Genomic DNA, 20,066 nt, shown 5'->3' on the forward strand with positions numbered 1-20,066 from the left:
CACACACACACACACACACACACACACACGCACGCACACACACACGAGAGCATCAGAGAGCAGATTACGGCACTGAATGAGGTGAAGTGGGCAGTTTAAGAAGTCTGACCTATATTCTGATTTAATCAGAGTCATGTATGATTTACTCTGGCCTGTGGAGACACCGCTTGCTCCCGCTCCTTCATTTACATCACACTTACACTAAAAAAACACACGTTTTACAGCCCCTGCAAGGTGGGCGTTTTTGACTCTCTTATATTTTTATTTGATTATTTGATTTTTATTTTTATAATTTTTATTATATTAATTTTTACTTTATTTTTTATTTTACTCTTTTTTTTGTTTATTTTACTTTTATTATTCCTTAATTTCATTTTATTTTTATTCTATTAGCCCCAAATAATAACATTTTTACTTTTTTCTTTTCTTTTTTTCTTTTACGCTTCTAATTTTTATATAATTTTATTTTACTTTTTTATTTTATTTGATTATTAGATTTTTATTTTACTCTTTTTTTTAATAATTTGTATTATATTAATTTTTATTTGGCATTTATTGACTCATTTTGTCCTCTTCAAGCTGCAATTCACATTCATAATGATTTGATGCTCAAATTGTTGTGTCATGCCTGTATTGGACGGCGTCTGATGCTCTCGATGGTCAACACACACACAATACACCGCTCATCTCACCTCTGACTCCGTCAAGAAAGAGGAGAGTCTGTGATTATTCTCTTTGTGAGACACCAAATGATATTTCTCTGACCTTTAGATATCTGAAACACAGATAACAGGCAATTCTCAGCAGGCGGCTGCTCGCCAGTAGCTTAATTTATTTCTGATAAACTGCCAGAGCAAATCTGCTCTTTCAGGGCAGTAATGACACAGGCACAATGTGAAGGGAGCGTGTGGGGTCTTTGAGTGAAGGCACAGCCCACAATGCTGCCCAAATAAACCAAACGCCTGCTGGAGGACTGAGAAGTGTGAATGTCTCAGGAGGGATGTGACTCAGATTATTGTTAATGCCAAAAGAGAGAGTGTGTGTATGTGTGTATTAGACTTGTGCCGGTATTCGGTAATGCGATATATCACGGTAATGAATATGCACGATATTGTTATCGTGGGCACTTCTAAATACCGTGAATAATTATATATTACAAATTATTCCGAATTTTGAATGCATGCAAAGAATACTTTTCCCATAAACTGGTCAAAATGCACAACACCACTGTATGCTGGATGAAAGACCCGTGAGCACTCTGATGTAAAGCGGACGTGAAGCACATGGCGGAACATGCGAGAGACGCTCTGGATGAAAGCGCACTTTCACTCTCTGACAGCAGATGGCGCTCATTTTTCTGTATTGCTTTATTGCATTTAAATGTTCAGTTATTTTTGTTATAAGAAAAAAGTTATAAAACCTGTTATACTGTATTATGACAGCACTTTTTTTTAAAACTTAATTTCAATATCGTGATAATACCGTATACCGTAATAAAAGCATTAGCAATTAATCGCATCATGAAAATTTGATACCGGCATATCCCTAGTGTGTATCTGCATCTGTTGTCTGGATGCTGTGAAGCAGGACCTGAGTTTCTGGCAGACCCGAAAACTGTGCTGATTTTGATTGTTGTTAAAATATTAGTTTATTTTAATTTTATTTTGTTTACTAATTTTATTTTACTTTTATATTTTATTATTTTATTTGACTGTTTTTTAAAATATGTTTATTTTTATTATATTAATTTTTCATTTTTATTGTGTCTTTACTATTTCTTTCTTTTCCCATTTCATTTTCTTTTAATTTTACCCTTTTAATTTTTTTATTTCATATAATTTATGTATTTTTATGATTTTATTCTTTTATATTTGTAGTTATTTTTCTTTGATTCTTTGATTTTTATTTTACTCTTATTTTAGTTTTACTTTTTTTTACTATTTCTTTTTTCTTTTGTTTTCATTTCAATTAATTTTTATTTTATCCTGCTATTTATTTTTATTTTTTATTATTTTACTTTTATTTCTTAATTTCATTTTAATATATTTATTCTGTTATGTTATTATGTTTTCTTTTTTACCATTTCATTTTCGTTTTCTTTTTCATGTCGTTTTCTTTTTATTTTACGCTTCAAATTTTTTATTTCATATTTTATGTATGTATTTTTATTATTTTACTCTTTATTTTATTTTATTTGATTATTTAATTTTAATTTTTATAATTTTATTATATTAATTTTTACTTTATTTTTATTGATTGCTATTTTACTCTTTTTATTTACTTTTCATTTTATTTTATTTTATTGTATTGTATTTATTTGTATTTCTTAATTTCATTTTATTATTTTTATTCTGTTAGCCCCAAATGATCTATTTATTGATTCAATTTGAATTTCCATCAGGAACGTGGACCTGATCCCTGAGAAAAAGTTGTATTCCAGTAAAATCCCCTTATATCCGTCTACTCTACCCCATCTGCCAACCTTCTCGTTGCTGTGTATCAGATATCGACGTTTTAATTTCCGTCTCTTGTAGTTCTCAATTAGCCTCACGCCTTGAGATCCGTAGCGGAGCGAGGGGTTAAATGTGCTCGGGTGTTATCGTCCAGGCTGAGGAATGTCTAAACTAGCTCATTAATTAACAGCCCTGCTGTCTGTCAGCGCACAAACCCTTCACTCGCATTCACATTACCATCAACAGCGTCTTCCTCTTCAGCAGCTGCTGTAATGAATGATTTCCACAGTGACCGCTCCTTTGGCACAAGCGTATCATGAGCCGTGCCAGAGAACCCCGAGCTCCTTTTATGAAGCACAGATGAATCGCTGGTCTGTCGGACTGGCCATAGACTCAGATTCTTACATCACAGCATGTGTGTTACTGTGCGGTTGAGGCTCACGCTGTTGAGATGGCTGTGGTGGGATTCTCTGCATTGCTCAGAAAGGAAAATGATTTTGAGTGTGCATGTGGAATAGCTATTTACACCCGTATCATCAGTAATTTGCTGTGGTTTACAGGCCTGTTGGGTGGTGTTCAGATTTCTGGATTGTAATTGCACATCGTTGGTCTCTGAAGTCTTGGACTGTATCAGATTTAATTGCCTGCTAGTATCACAGGCGATTACATGCCCTAAATCCTGTTTTGTACAGAAAAAAAGCGGTTTTACTTCTACTAAATGCTTTAGCACACCCTCGCCTAATTGTTTTGCAACTTCTTGATCCACCCAACAAACAAAATATTCCCAGTTTCTGCATTATTTATTGGGCCTGTGCTGCAGGATGCTCGATGTGTAGACCTAAATATTGTGTTAATAATTCAGTCTCGTTTTGGCAACACAGAAGCTGGCGTACATTTGCATATTAATGTGGCGATGAATAATTAATGAATCTGTCAGGTTCATGGCCGGATCACAAATCAGTATGGGGTGAGCTGGATTTAAGTGAGGTTAAAAGCACATTAGGGGATCCTTTTGAACCAATTTTGAGGTAACAGCATGTTAATTTGTCAATTTTTTGTGTGCAGGAAGGTTTATAGCCGATATGATGTTTATGTTGTTTGGAGGTGTTTCTTATGTCAGGATCTAAATATCATGCGATGTATTTGTATATTGTTATACAATTGCATATAATATACTATGGTATATATACTGTATGGTACTAAGGTAAATATAGTAGTATATATATCTATATATATCTATATATGTCAATATATATTATATATTAGTATATAGTATATATTAAATATTTAGAATATAAGTAGTTTTTAAAAAATGAAATATATTTGTTTATATATTTAACAAATTATTATTATTATTATTGTTGTTGTTATAAAATTAATATATAAATTATATATAGTGTTTATAATCACTAAATTATATATTCTAATAGTATTCTAATACCCATAATAACAATAATAGTATAAAATAAAAGTATAAAATAAGGATTTTGACTCTTCAAGAGGTATTTCGCTTTCATTCAGGCAGAAATGATTTGCTAGTTATTGTATCTATTAGAATATAATTTAGCAATTATATGATGTTTTATTATATATGCAATTTGATAATAATAATAATAATAATAATAATAATAATAATATGTACAATTAAGATAATAATAATAATAATATGTACAATTAAGGAAATTAAATTAATGATTAATTAGTTACTACAATTTATAATTAATAATAATTACATTGAAATATTTGTATAATTTGGCTTATACAAATGATAATAATAATGATAATAATAATATGTACAATACAATACAATAATATAATTGATAATTTTTAAAATTCTTATTCTTACTCTATAATTTAATTTCAACAGTTTTAATGTATATTTTTTGGCATTATATTGGCCACCATACTGTTTAGGTACTAACATTGCTGTTGAAAACTAGTTAATGATTACTTTGAGCATTTAATATGTTTTTGTTCAGGAGCCAAACCATCTGATTCTTCCCCGCTCCACGCAGCAAATCTTTAGCACTCTGTTTCTGTTTCCTGGACGGCTCGGGCACAAACCTGGAAGCACTGAGGCGGATACACGTCACTTGGCCAGAACTTGAGCGGCGAGGGTAAAGCCATCATCCTGAGCTCTGTGTCGAGCTGTAAGGAGCTTAGACTACCCAACTGTAGCATCACACTCTCTCAAACCCAAACCAGATCTGCAGTTAATCCACACAAACAGAGTCTTGTGTTGAGTTCTCGATTTCCATGTCTGAGCCAAAGGGATGAGGCTCGCTGTCTTACAACTCTCTACATTGCGAGTAAATCACTCGCATATGCGACTAAATCTTCACTCTGGGCGACTAAATGATGTCTAATATTAGCCAATGGCTAATAAATTCTTACATTTTACTCGCCAGTGTGTGGGTTGGAGGCTGAGTATATGTTTAGCACAGATATATTTTCACTCACAGAACACTCTGACTGAGCGCTTCAGAGTTTCACTCTCCATCAAGCGATCTGTGATATTTTTCAGTTCATCTCAATGGATGCGCAGCGCACCTGTGTTTGTGTATTTGGCGTAACGTAAACTCTAGTGTAAAGGTGCACGTCTCGTCTTAGGTCTGTGTCTGCCCAGCAGGATTATGGGAAGCGAGAGCGTGGCGCCCTGCTGAGGTTTGGACTGTGTGTTTGTTTCTCTGCCACTTTCCCACAATGCACATGCCATCAGAGTTGCTTTGACTTTGCTGCCTACTTATGCAACATTTTTAGGCATCATCTCCATCAACAGTATGCAAAATTATGCAACATTACAAGATGGCTTTTTAGGACAAAATCAAAGCATTTTATATATCATTTTCTGATAAGACAGTCCCAGAATGCTTTAAAAAATATTAATAAATTATTATAAATTACATAATAATTATGTTATTATATAATAACACATTTATTTGATTTGATTTGTGTATCTGGTCTCAAGATCGGTTTTTCATTCTGTAGTAGTCTGTCCAAAGTAGCTGTTGCTAGTTTAATAAAAATAAGTACCAATAATAATAATAACAATAATTGTAATAGTAATACTTTCTATAATTTTGAATAAAATCATTTTTCTGTAAAAATATATTTTTGTAGATTTTAGTATAATCATCTACGTATTAAATGGGGATTTTGACTCTTCAAGAGGTATTTCACTTTTATTCAGGCTAGTTTTTGTATCTACTAGAATATAATTTAGCAATTATAAAAGCATTTTTAGAATATATTAGCATTAAAATACTATTTGAATATATAATTTAGTGATGAAATGTATATTATAATATCATGTATGTAATTTGATAATAATAATAAAATTTATTATTATTATTATTATTTTTGTTTTTGTTGTTGTTGTTATTATTAAAAATTACAATTATTAATTTAAATTAATACAATTTACAATTTAAGGCAATTACATTAAAATATTTGTATAATTTGGTTTATGCTTATTATTATTATTATTATTATTATTATTATTATTTGTATAAGCCAAGCTATATAAATATTTCAATTGCATTTTTAAATTTGTTTTTATTAAATAAAAATACATTATTTTATTTAAGTCACAATATCGTTTTATTTTCATTCTGCTGTAGTCTTATCTAAAGTAACTGTAAACACTCCCAAAATGTAGCTGACTGTGTAGATGTTGAGGCAGCTTGCTACATTTTTAACAAAGCTTGGAGTATCCAGGAGCTTTGGTTAATCGTGGATGAACATTATGTATCAAACCAAGTGAAGAGAGATGGAGCGTCATGGTCTGTTTCATCTTCAGTATGGTTATAGCTTCCAGTTCCTCATGATTAATAGTGTGCAAACATAGTCAGAGATGTTTCGTTCTGTTAGTTACAGATGGTTTAGAGATGATTACAGATGATTCTCCAGACTCTACGGGCCAGAGTCCCAAACACAGATTAGGGCTAGTGCTAAAAAGGATTTTCACTGCAGAATTACTGATGAGATTGTAATTTAGTTCAGATTCAGGGTTAATCTGTGTCTGGGAATCAGACGCTCTACTATAAATATGGAATTAGTCATAAATGTTGTGAAATATTACAGTTGTTCATGTTTCTGAAAGCATAGTGTGTCCTTTTATTGTTGTTGTGTTAATTACTAAAGTGTGTCAGCAACAGCAACAGAAACGGGGTTGCTTTCTGATATATGGCTGTGACCGTTGTCAGTTTTGGACTAATAAGTCATCACACATCCACTAAAAATCACCTGTTCTGGTTAAAATTCACTGCAAAAATGTGTATCATCTAATGCATTGACATTCAAACATTTAAGTGTGTCTACATACATTTTTGGTTCACTATGGTTGAGCTTTTGAAAGCATATTTGTGTGTTGCCATTGAATTTTTAAATTGGTAGTTCACCTTTTTAGAGAGGTAAGGATGTCTTTCTTCCTCTCTCTCTTGCTGTTTATCTTTGCTCAGGTAATTAAAAACCAGAGAAAGTATTTTTTGGTCACTGAACACTGTTGAGCCTCTCTGGCGACACTGCAGCTCAGTTAACAGCTGCCGTACTCGTACCGGGGAAGGATTTGAGCTCTGTCAAGGACTCCACATCCAGGCTGAATAATTTAATGTGCTGCTGCCGACAACCTGTATAATTAATTCATCGGACCTACTTTGTTATTTTGGCTTCCGAATTTTAAAGTCAAATCGCACAGATAGGATGCAGCTGCATGTGAAACTCAGGGACATGCAATTTGGGCTGTGAGGCTTTTTGGATGAACAGAAATGTTGGTCGATGGGATCGTAACCAGATGAGTGTCAAGAGGAGATGCACTGAACTCAAGAATTAGATTCATTAAAAAGAACAGAGTTGCTAAACCAACTCATAAGACTCATTCCTTTGTTAGATTACACTGAATATGTTGAATGTGTTACATTCGTTAAAGCGGTGCTATTATGCTTTTTCACTTTTTCAACTTTAGTTAGTCTGTAATGTTGCTGTTTGAGCATAAAAAAGATCTGCAGAGTTATAAAGCTCAAAGTCCGATTCAAAAGGAGATATTTTATCTAACAGAAATCTTTTCAAAAACTACAACGAACGACTCGTTTGGACTACAGAACCGGCTCGCTAAAAAGAACCAAGTCATTTTATGGGGAATCACTTGGACTGTACTAATTGCACTTCATGTTTTTGATTCAGTGATCAGAATTGACTCATTAGAGTCATTCTTTTTGGAATTTGTATGTTATTGATTCACTAAAAACCAATTCAGTTAACTCATCAGACTCATTCATTTAGCAGGTAGATAACACTGGTCATGTTGACTTATATTTGCTAAAAAGAACTGATTCACTAAAAAAGAACCAAGTCATTTTTTGGGGAATCACTTGTACTGCACTGATTGCACTTTGTTTTTGACTCATTAAAAAGAATCAATCCACTCATAGGAGTCAGTCATTAGGGAATCGTTTGGACTATACTCCTGACACTTCGTGAATGTGATTGACTAAACAGAAACAACTCATTGGAGTCATTCTTTTTGGTATCGGTGGAATAAACCGGCCCCACTGTATGTTTTTGATTAACCTAAAAAACAACCAACTCATGGGGATCATTCATTTGGCAATCGATTGGAGTGGACTATACTGATTGCACTTTGCTTTTAATTTCACCAAAAAGAATCGACTCATTTGGGAATCGATTGGACAATACTAATGACACTTCGAATCCTAAGAATCGTTTGTTTGGGAATGTGCCAGAGTTTCTGGGTGCTCTGTGCATCTTATGAGTACTCTATCATCATTATAATCTTATAACACACACACAGAAGTTCTCAATTAGGTCAGAGCCTCTGTGTGGGCATCCCAGATTGGCCTGTGCCCCATAAAAGCATGAAATCCACTGCAGAAATCATTTCCGCTTTGTGATCTCAGGCAGGTGAGATAACCTGATTAAACACACCTATCCCATAATCCCCTCTGAGTGGAGTGAGCAATGATGACATCGTTATAATAGATATGAGAGCTTTCATGGCATTTGCTTTTGTGAGGAATGCTGATTATACAAGACGTGTCCTCTTTCTCTCTCTGCACTCTCTTTTTTGACATTTTCTAATATGCTCATAGTCTTGTCTCTTCTTCTTTTCCTCTCACATATCCGTCACCGTCATTTGGTCTCCATATTTTTAATTTATTCCATATTCCTTGACTTTTTTTGGCTCAGGCAGCCTTGACTTCAAAGTAGCGTACGTGTTCATCAAAGCGAGTCTCCTCAGGTGAGCCTCTTGGTCGAACGCTTAAGCAAGAGTGACACGTCACTTTTATTAAAACTTCCCACGGCGTTGAACTTCAGAGCAATCTGGCAACCCTGCCCTTATGAGCTTAAGCTGAGGTCACACTAGGCTTTGAGCAACTGAAATTACTTCAGATCCCACAATGCTGCAAACCAGGCAGCTTTTAAATTTGTGCACTCTTTGAATTCAGCCAAAAGGTCAATCTGTGACATTTACATCTACTATGGGTCAAATGTCTTCACATATAACATCATTTTAGCATCACAAATGTGTATGAATGAAAGGGAATGGTGTATTTTTTTTCTGTTTGCTTGATTAAATGCATCATATATTGACCTGAAATGTCATTTTGTTGTAAACACCAGTGTTATTTTAGTATTTGAGATCCTGTTAACACTTTATAATAAGGTTTCAGTTGATAATATTAGTTAACATGAGTTAACAATGAATAAGACCTCTACAGCATTTATTAATCTTAGTTAATGTTAATATCAGCATTTATTAATACATTTTTAAGATCAAAAGTTGTAATTGTTAACATTAGTTAATGCACTATGAACTAAAATGTACATTTTTATTAAATAAATAACAATATAAACATTTTTATATTGTTTTTATATATCTAAATAACATTAACAAAGGTTAATAAATGCTGTAGAAATATATTGTTCATTATTAGTACGTGAGTTAATGCATTAACTAATGTTCACTAATGAGACCTTATAGTAAAGACATTAAAAAAAAAATTGTTTTAGTTTTAATTGAATAAGCCTGAGTTATTGATAATTAATTGTGTTTTTTTTGTTGCAGTGCTGGCCAGTTTTCGAGGAACGGTGCAGCATGGCTTGCCTCTGGAGATCGGTGACACGGTGCAGATCCTGGAGAAATGTGAAGGTACATAATCACTGACGTCAGCCCTCTTTTACATTTATTTCAATAGTAGAAACCCCATTTTTGTGTTTACACCAGTTTGGACCAGCTTCAGTTTCAAAATGGTTAAGATTAGTGTTGTCAAAAGACCCGGTACTTCGGTACCAAGTCGGTACTAAAAAAATGAAATGGACAATGCTGGTCTGTTACTTGCACAAGCTGATTATTGTGGGTAGACCTACTTGACAAGGATGAAAGTGCTGAAAACTTGTAATCAGTGATAGTTTTAACTGGTCATTTAATCTCACCAGCTGATTTAAACTGTCTAAGCTGGTATAGGCGTTTTTTCATGTCAGCAGGGTTGCTTGAGTATAATGTTGCCAGATTGGTCTTGGAGCTTGCCTACTGAAAAGACCAGCAGTTGGTCACCAGCATATGTTGTTTTGGATGTGATGTGCATTTTTATTTCCACCAGGCTTCTTAAGCAGCAGGACTTCCTTTTTCATTCAGCTTTACCAGGAAGTCCATGCAGGTTGAACAGCTTCATTCATTCAAGAAGGGCTGCAACTAACACTTATTTTGATATACAAGTAATCTAATGATTATTAGAACGATTCGTCGACTATTCAGCCAAATTTTACTTCAGTTAAGAGGTTGCATTAGGCATGTGCTAACTAGCAATACAGACAATGAAACAGGGTTAACATTAAATGTATTTAAAACATATATGTTAATTGAAATAAAGCTGAAATAAAATATAAATATTAGATGGAAAAACGTAAACTAAATGAAAATTAGCAATGTTTTATTGACAACGAACTGTGTTGAAGCACTAAAATTGAGCACTAAAACTAGAAATAAAAACTAAAACTGAACTAAAAAATAAGTAATCCTTAGTAGTTTAGGTTAACTAAAATTTAAGTGAAAGCTGAAAATATTAAAAATAAAAGCAAATTCAGAATGTCAATAATAATGTCAATTATTTATAATAAAATAATTATATATATTAATGTTAATCTATAATATATAAATAATACTAAAATAACACTGCAATGAAAACATCTAATGAAAATACCATTTACTGACCTTCAACGAATTATAGGTAAAAAAAAATATATATATATTTATATACACGTATATATTTATTTTTGTATCGATTTAATGCATCCTTGCTAAATAAAAGTATTAATTCCTTTCATTTCTTTCTAAATAAGTAAAAAAAAAAATAATTCATTCATACTGACCCCAAACTTTAAAATGGTCACGTATGTTACAAAAGCTTTCTATTTTAGATAAATGTTATTAATCAAAGTTCAAATGTTTATCAAATGTTTCTTGAGCAGCAAATCAGCATATTAGAATGATTTCTGAAGGACAGAAAACCGTTATTTTAAAATGTAAAAATATTTCACAATATTACTGTTTTTGCTGTATTTTGGATCAAATAAATGCAGCCTTGATGAGCAGAAGAGACTTCTTTGAAAAACATTTTCAAAATCTTTCCGATCCGAAACTTCTGAATGGTAGTGTGTATATATGTGAGAGAGTTTGTGTATTAGCAAGAAACCAGCTATAACCAGTCAGAATGGAAAGTCATTCTGATCTAAGAGGGTCTTTTCATCAGGGTAGGCTTGATTTGAGAAACTGCTGACACAGAGACACCTGTACCACCGCTCATTCGTCAAGTAAGCGGGAGGATTTGAAACCGGTCTTTTTTTGTGACCCGCACTCAACTCCTTCGTTTCCTGTTTCCACCCTTTGAAGACACACTCCTTTGTTCTCTGGGTGCACACGCTTCCTGTTTTTTGAGTAAGAGAGCTGGTTTCGGGTTGGAGAACACTAGAAATGTTGTGAAGGAGAACACAAATCTTAACAGTAGATATGAAACTACATAATCATTAGTTCCTGACTGACTGCAGGTGATAATCATCAGATGAAGGGTCATGTTTCTATATTCAGCTGCTGTTACTACACCATTTACCGTCCAGAGGCCCCCTGTTTTTCACACCTTCAAAGTGTGCTTCTCGGCTTTTTGCCAGGAAGCATTGATTGTGGGTTGGTTCGCAGTGGGCAGGAGATGTTCACATCTGTGGTAGTGCAGAGTCAAAGTGATCCTGAGGTTGACAGTATCTTGTTGGTCAAAGCATTGCTTAGTCTCAGTGGTGTGTCAAACGAGACTAAGGTTGGTTAGTTGGCCAATGTGTTAGAATGAAACTGATAGAGTGGGTGTCAGTTGAGTAAATATCAAAATATGCCTCTTAAGTTCCTACAGTAAGCGATAAAAGGTGTTTAACAAGCATTTGTATTTTATATGGTAAATCTTTGGTGAAACAAATGCTGCAATTGCTATTTTATTACTCTAGATGCTGTATTTAGTGCTATGTGGTTGGATGTTTGAGATATTAAAGGTATCTCAAACCATATGATCATAACCATATGATGTTGCTAAAAAGAACATTATTTTGTGTATTTGGTGTAATGAAATGTGTTTATGCGGTTTAAGGTTCAAAAAATACATTATTTTCCACATACTGTACATTATTGTTTCTCCTCTATGCCCCGCCTTTCTGAAACGAGTCGATTTTTTACAAAGCTCATCGGTCTGAAAAGCGAAGTGTGCTTTTTACAGATCTTCTTTATGCACCAAGAGCTTGTAACACTAAGAGAAAGGAAAAATTTAAATCGCATCATATGACCCCTTTAAATATCTTTTAATATAAAGAAGCATTTTTAATATTCATTCACTTGACACGCATATCTGAATTCTGTCAGGTTTTTTGTACTTAAAGGGATTAATTCTGTCATTGACTCACCCTAAAGTTGACGGTAGCCATTGACTTCCATAGTGTGTTTTTCCATACTGTGAAAATCAATGGCTACCGTCAACTGTTTGGTTACCAACATTCTTCAAAATATCATTTTTTGTGTTCAACATAGGAAAGAAACTCGTACAGGTTTGTAACAAATTGAAGGTGAGTAAATGATGACAGAATTTTCATTTTTGGGTGAACTGTCCCTTTAAGTAAATAAGCATAGATTTGTCCTTTTTTGTACTAATTTAAGGACATTTCCAACATTACTTGCTGTTTTGTTCGATAACATCCTATGAAAAGTACCTTTATGATAAGGCTCAGTCAGGAAACATTTGGCTGATTTTAAAGATGAAAGTGACAGAAATGTTTTGTGTTTCAGGTTGGTACAGAGGATTTGTCCTCAAGAACCCGAATGCCAAGGTAAGCAGCCGTCTCCATCTTTTATCAGTCGTGTTTGTGTCGGATGCTATTTTCAGTTCCTGAAATATCACAGCTACACCGTCAGCCGAAACGCACGGATCAAAGACAATATCTTGCTTTATTTCTGTCTGTTTGCTCCCTTGATTCTTAGTAGGCTTATTCATTTTTTATTTTGGTTTATTTATCTGTTTGTCTATCTATCTTTCTTATTAGGGCATTTTCCCATGCAGCTACATCCATCTGAAGAATGCTAATATCAAGAATAAAGGGTGAGTTGAAGGAAAGAACAACAAACACGAAGTCATTTAGCTGAGTATTTAGCTTGGTCGTTGTGCTGTTTCAGTAATTACTGTAGTAAATCTCCCCCCATGGAAACATTGAACTGGAGTTTCGGTGATATTAGTAATATTTGTGTAATCACAGATATCTGGCATGTCTATTTAAAGTGCAAACATGCACATTTTACACATTCTGTTCGCTATTGTTACTGCAGTACAGCCTATAGTTTAACCTATAGTTTGCAGTCTGCAAGAAAATGTCACTCCATACACCACTAAACCGTCTAATTTGATTTGGATTTTTCAATAAGAAAAATGTAAAATATATTTTATTATATTTTATTTTTGTAAAATATATTTAGCTTTTCCCTAAATCTCTCACACAGCTGGGACTGAATTTTGTTGATAAGCATAAATATGTATGCCTATTGACGAAATATTGCAGGATGAAAAATGTATCGCTTTTTTCTTCCGAAAGTGAAAGTTTATGCAAGTAAAATGAATTTATTTTGTTTGAAAACTTAAATATGTTTTGTTTTGTTAGAAATGTGACCCTGGACCACAAAACCAGTCATAAGTCGCTGGGGTATATTTGTAGCAATAGCCAACAATACATATGGGTCAAAATGATTGATTTTTCTTTTATGCCAAAAATCATTAGGATATTAAGTAAAGATCATGTTCCATGAAGATATTTTGTAAATTTCCTACTGTAAATATATCAAAACTTAATTTATGATTATTGAAATTCAAAAAATTGACCCTTATGACTGGTTTTGTGGTCCAGGGTCACACACACACACACACACACACACTCATATATATATATATATATATATATGATTAATGTTATGATTAAAAGAAAACTATGATGCTATATTAATTTCTAAATGTATTAATTAATCAAAAATGGGTAAATGCAGTAAAAACATGGTAATAAAACTTTTACAATTTTTTTCACATTCACTCATTAAAAGTTGCTGATCAGATACAATATGGTGGTTTAAGTTGAAAACTATTTAGTTATGACTTTTTACAAAGCAATCAATCCCGAATGCAAAAATCGTATACAGATATTGAATGCATTATAAGGTTAAAAAAATAACTAAAATTGTGTAATGCAAAACATTACATTTGACTTAATCAACAAAAACAGAAAAATTGCCCAGTCGTAATTCATACATATCTGGCCACGTAATTGTTTTAGCTTCTTCCATATTCTGCATCCATACAATATAATTGGTGTTCTGGATTTTCTGAAACCATATTATGACATTTTGTTGGTGCACAGTCATCTGTTGTGAGACTTTGCTGCCTGAACATAATGCTAAATGAATGTATCGACGGTGAACAGAAGGAAAGCGCCAGCGTTCCACTGTACATCTGCTTTCTCCTTTGATTAACGAACAGTACAGCATCTGTGGCAGAAGCAGATGAGGTGTATCTCATATCTGTTGCGCTGTGTGCCGCCCACATTTGACTCACAGGCAGTTCGAGACGGTGGTGCCGACCGAAGACTCTGTCATTACGGAGATGACGTCCACCCTGAGGGACTGGGGCGCCATGTGGAAGCAGCTCTTTGTGGTAAATACTGTTTGGGCGAACACAGCAGTCTGCTCACAGCCAGACGCTGGCTTTGTGAACTCTGGGTGCACAGACGCTGTCGGGCGGAATATATTATTTGTATTTCAGCTTTTGTTGCGTGGGGGGAACTGTTTTTGAATTATTTTTACACCAGTTCATTATATTTGAGTGCTACAGCAATATAAACTCCTTATTAAAGCTGTATCATCAACATTTCACGTTTATCTTTCCCATCTTTTGTTTATCCCCATAGAAAAATGAAGGAGATCTGTTTCACAGACTGTGGCATGTGATGAATGAGATTTTGGACCTCAGGCGGCAGGTTTTGGTGGGTCACCTGACCCACGACCGCATGAGGGACGTCAAACAGCACATCACGGCACGTCTGGACTGGGGCAACGAGTGAGTACGGTATCACCTGTGTGATGTGTTAAAGCAACAAGGTTAATCACAAAACACCTGTCGCAAACATGTTCAGGTCATATTTCACACAAATATGAAAGAAACGTAAGTGAAATCTCAAAATCTAGCTCCACATAAGAGTTTATTAAACATCAGATAACGTGATTTATGCGAATATGAATTATATTGTATTCTGCATGATGAGATTGAAGCCTATGACTATTAAGGTTTTTTTTTTTTTTTGCATTTATTTTTTGTGACAGTTAAACGTATTTGCATTCAAATTCCTTTTACCGTAATTCAACAAAACTTGTAATTGATTTTACTGTAACTAAAGTTAAATATTGTTAATTGTTAAAATATTGTTAAAATTTCCTACTGTTTAAAAGACTAGGGTTGGTAAGGTTGTTTAATGTTTTTGATAGAAGTCTCTAATGCGTAGCAAGGCTGCATTCATTTGATTTAAAATACAGTAAAAAGAGCAACATTTTGATATATTATTGTGATTTAAAATAATTTTCTTTATTAATGTATTTTTAAATGTCATTTATTCTTGTGATGCAAAGCTGAATTTTCAGCTGAATTTTCTCCAGTCTACAGTGTCACCTGATCCTTCAGAAATCATTCTAATATGGTTCTCAAGACACATTTCTTATTATTATCAATGTTGAAAACAGTTGTGCTACTTAATATTTTTGTTAAAACATAAATTTTTTTAAATAAATACACATTATTATAAATAGAAAATTTAAAAGAGCAGTTTTTTGTAATAGAAATCATTTGTGTAAAAAAAAATCGTACTAACCTCAAACTTTTGAACAGTAGTGTAAGTATAAAGTAAAATATTTATATATCTTGGTATTATTTGTTGTACTGTATATATTTTATGCTTGTTTAAATAGAAGTAAATTAATAAATTCCAGTAATTATAATCTAATGATAATTACCACAGAGAATATTGCAAATTACATAAATACTCACACTCGTGCAAAATATCTGGACATATGGGCCTAAATGTTCTTAATTTTTTCTGTGAAATATACATTCTTATTTAATTATTGTGATTTTTGGAGGCCTAAAATGTGTCCTAGACTTTTGTTTGTGAGATTAATTTCTTCCATGAGATTTTGTCCTAACCGGCAGTCATAAGCAGTAGGATCTTGGTTTTTTGCTTGGTTTGTAATTCTGCAGTGTTTTGTTCGGTATCCCCGTCCACAGCGAAAACTCAAAATCCAGCTTCACGCAACAGTTTATTAAAAACCAGATACTTACGGATTGGTTTTGATTGTGTGTATCGTTTTCACTTGCAAGATACGGTGAAACATGTTGGACACAGTCTAGTAATGCTGTGTTATTTCCATCTTTCACAGGCAGCTGGGTTTGGACCTGGTACCCAGGAGGGAGTTCAGCATGGTGGACCCGGATGAAATCAGCGTCACCGAGCTCTACCGTCTGGTACGTCTGTTTTCCTGCCTGCCCACAACAACTGCATTCCTCAGTCTATCAAAGATTTCTCTCCATCCCCGATTTAGCCACTTAATCCCATTCTGTTAAACGCAAGAGGCCCGCGATGAAAGCCTCACGCACTCCCATCAGCTCGAGTAACAGGCCCCTTGGGGAAAATGACAGTAATTCTGAACCGCACAGACAAGATACGCCGCAGAAAATTACAGCCGTCATGGATGTGGAAGTCTGGTCGCCGGCTGGAGGATTGTTGACAGCGGGGAGTCTCTACTGTGATATAATTGAGTTATGTGGAGCATTACCTCGGCTAAACGTGACCTGAAGTGTCCCAGTACTGTCTAATGTAATGTAATAACCCTCCGCTGGCAGCCGGACTCCATTACCGCACCCTGTCTCTGTGGTTTATGTGGTGCTTTTTGCCATCAGCTGTATATGCGATGAAACGCGAGGCGGATGTTTGCAACCTGCTAATTGCTGACGGCCAAAAAAATCATTTGAACTCAAAAGTTATCACAGCTTTATTAACCGATCTTGTTTAAACTTAGAATTGGCGTTTATGATGAATGACTGTCGAAGCTAAAAAAGGAAGTTCTTGGCAGTCGTTATTGATTTATTTGGGTTATTTTGTGCTATGATGGTCTAGTTTAGCTGGGATTGAATAGCAGGCGTTTGGTGTGTGTTTAGACTGAGCTCATTACCTGTGACACATACCCAGAGTGCTGTGATGAATAGTGTGGGAGTGAATCAGGTCACACAGTCGCACCACACACACTTTAATTAGTGCTGAGGATTCAGACGTCAACACAAAAGAGTGTGTGTGAAAGAAACTGTGAGTTTGAGAGTGGGAAAACATGGCTAGAACTAAAAATGCACAGTAAATTGGACTATCTGTATCAGCCAATATAATTTTTTATTTATCAGTCTGATTTAGTCAATTTTAGAACCAGATATCATGAATGATTTCTTGTTGGTTTGGTTTGGTTTGGCTTAGTTGATTATTCATGATAATTATTACCCCCCACACTCATTATCAGAGCACAGGTGGTCTTTGTTTGGAGTTCTTGATGTGAAAGTAAGCGGTTTAGAGTCCAGAACCTTCCGTGATCTGACCCGGCCTGCCAAACAAGGAATAAAGTCTTTATTGAAATTCCAGTGCTTTATCTTTTTAGCCTATTCATTCCCATTAAAACTCTGTTATTTGAGCTTCTGTTAACGTCATTTCTCGCAAAGGAGGAACTACTGCTCTCTTTGATTGATTGATTTTTTTCTTCTTTTATTAATGTACTTCAATACCTTTGTTTTTACTCGTACAACACCTTACAGTAAGTTAAAATCTAATTTGTGGATGCACTTAAAGTATTTACCCTTTATTATACATGTAAATGTAAACATTTGTTTTAAACTCATTATATAATTTTTTTTATTGTTTATTAATTGTATCATTTTATAAGTATTATAATTATTTAAATATTTTTTCATAATTATAAGTTGTATAAAGTATAATACTATTGCAGTACTATTATTATTATTATTATTATTATTTAAAATAAATAAATAAAGTAGAATTTTTTATTTAATTTTATTTTGGATGCAATTTAATTATTTGCCTTTTTACATACCATAATTATTTTACATGTGTTAGCATTTTATTAAATGCATTATTTTAAAATTTTATTATTTATTATTATTGTTATTTATTATTTATTACATTATTATGTTATAATAATAAAACTATTAATATAGCTTTTTCTATAATTGCAAACATTTCATTGCAAATTCCTCCTTTTCTGTTTTGCTGGGGTTTGTGGGTAATATTAGCCAAAAAAAAAAAAAAATTTGCCACAATCAGCACACCACTGACATACTGTTTTTAACATATCTTGGGACATATTAATCCTAATGACTGTCTATTGACTTGAATAGTTGCTTGCAAAACTTCCAATGCTAATTATCTGCGAAATACTTAAAGGCCACATGCCATTTTTTTTAGTTTAATTGGTTGCTATCATAATAACTTTATCATAATAAGTATGATAATAAATGAAAGTGTTCATTAGTGTTTGTCTCTGTGGTCTTTATGAATACACACAGATAGAGCATATGCACTGCCCATTAGCCTTTTTATATTTCACATCATGCCTGTTCACACCTCAGTGTCCTCACACAGAGATGTGTGATCAGAATGTGGTGCGGTTCAACGAATCTACACATCCAATAGATGATGCTCCCATGTGAGAAGTGTGTTTGTTACACAACAACGGTGTGAATGTGCACTTAAAATAAGCATGTGTGCAGTGATGTGCATGTGAATGTGAGTGCGTGTGCATTTGACATTGCACTCTGTGGTGTCATTGCAAAGAAAGGAGCATATTAACTGAAACAAATTAGATTTGGCTGGCTGTAAAGCAGTCGTGCTGTGACCATGGAGCCGCTGGAATTCAATGAAATATTCAGTGCATTTCTGAAGATGTTATGCACAGCTTTTCCTGCTTTTCTTGGTGTTAAAAAAGAGAAACGCAATGCAAAGTTAGATCTTTACATGCATTGTGTTGCTGGGTCACTTTTATGTCTTGCTTTATTGAAAAATGGATGCATCACATGTAATGATCTGTGTGTGTTTGGATGGATAGATGGAGAATCGGCACAGAAAGAAGGAAACTCCGACTCCTGTCAGCACACATCACCTGTTTGTCCATCCGAAGAGTCTGATGAGCTCAAACCTGGGTGAAGAGCTGGAGGTCTTCTTCTTCATCTATGATAGTCGAGAGAACAAACCGCTCAGGTGAGTGTCTAACCAATCATTTATACATGCTTATAAATGTATTAAAATGTAGATTTACACTCGTACACAACTGTTCAAATGTTTGGGGTCAGTAAGTTTTTAAAAATGTTTTTGAAAGACGACTCTTGTTCTCACCAAGGCTGCATTTATTCGATCAAAAATACAGTAAATGTAGTAATATTAAAAAGTAGTAAAATATGAATACAATTTAAAATAACTGTTATACATTTGAATATATTTTTAAATGTAATTTATTTCTGTGATGCAAAGCAGAAATTTCAGCATCATTACTCCAGTCTTCAGTGTCACATGATCCTTCAGAAATCATTCTAATATGCTGATTTGATGCTCAAGAATCATTTCTTTCAATTATCAACATTGAAGGATTCTTGAGGATTCTTTAATGAATAGAAAGTTCAAAATAACAGCATTTTTAATGGAAGCCTGTTTCCGCTACAGAATAAAAAAAAATTAAAAAGGTAATTGAGACTTTTGCCCACTTTCTGACTTTTTCTTACGAAAGTGACATTTTTTTCTTGCTATTCTGAGTTTGTATTTAACAATTCTGAGAAAAAAAATTGCAAGATATAAATTTAAAATTGAGATTTTATTTTATTGCAATTCTGACTTTTTTTTTGAATTATGAGTTTATGTCTTGCAGTTTAGATTTTTTCTTCCCGCCATGGAATAAAAAATGTAAAAGGTAATTTCGACTTTTTATCTCAC

General features: G+C 33.7%; 1 protein-coding gene across 1 annotated transcript in view; it reads left to right on the forward strand.

The window, feature by feature from the left end:
- LOC107725897 (dedicator of cytokinesis protein 4-like) overlaps nucleotides 1-20,066 on the forward strand; it is a 111,952-nt gene that overhangs the window by 28,509 nt on the left and 63,377 nt on the right. Inside the window, exons 2-8 of the mRNA XM_016535315.1 lie at nucleotides 9,538-9,621; nucleotides 12,790-12,830; nucleotides 13,044-13,099; nucleotides 14,596-14,692; nucleotides 14,946-15,094; nucleotides 16,465-16,549; nucleotides 19,189-19,340. Of these exons, the coding sequence (XP_016390801.1) occupies nucleotides 9,538-9,621; nucleotides 12,790-12,830; nucleotides 13,044-13,099; nucleotides 14,596-14,692; nucleotides 14,946-15,094; nucleotides 16,465-16,549; nucleotides 19,189-19,340 (664 nt within the window). The remainder of the gene's footprint in view (nucleotides 1-9,537; nucleotides 9,622-12,789; nucleotides 12,831-13,043; nucleotides 13,100-14,595; nucleotides 14,693-14,945; nucleotides 15,095-16,464; nucleotides 16,550-19,188; nucleotides 19,341-20,066) is intronic.

Source organism: Sinocyclocheilus rhinocerous, unplaced genomic scaffold (assembly GCF_001515625.1).
Source record: "Sinocyclocheilus rhinocerous isolate Xijiao unplaced genomic scaffold, SAMN03320098_v1.1 scaffold395, whole genome shotgun sequence".
Classification (NCBI taxonomy): domain Eukaryota; kingdom Metazoa; phylum Chordata; class Actinopteri; order Cypriniformes; family Cyprinidae; genus Sinocyclocheilus; species Sinocyclocheilus rhinocerous.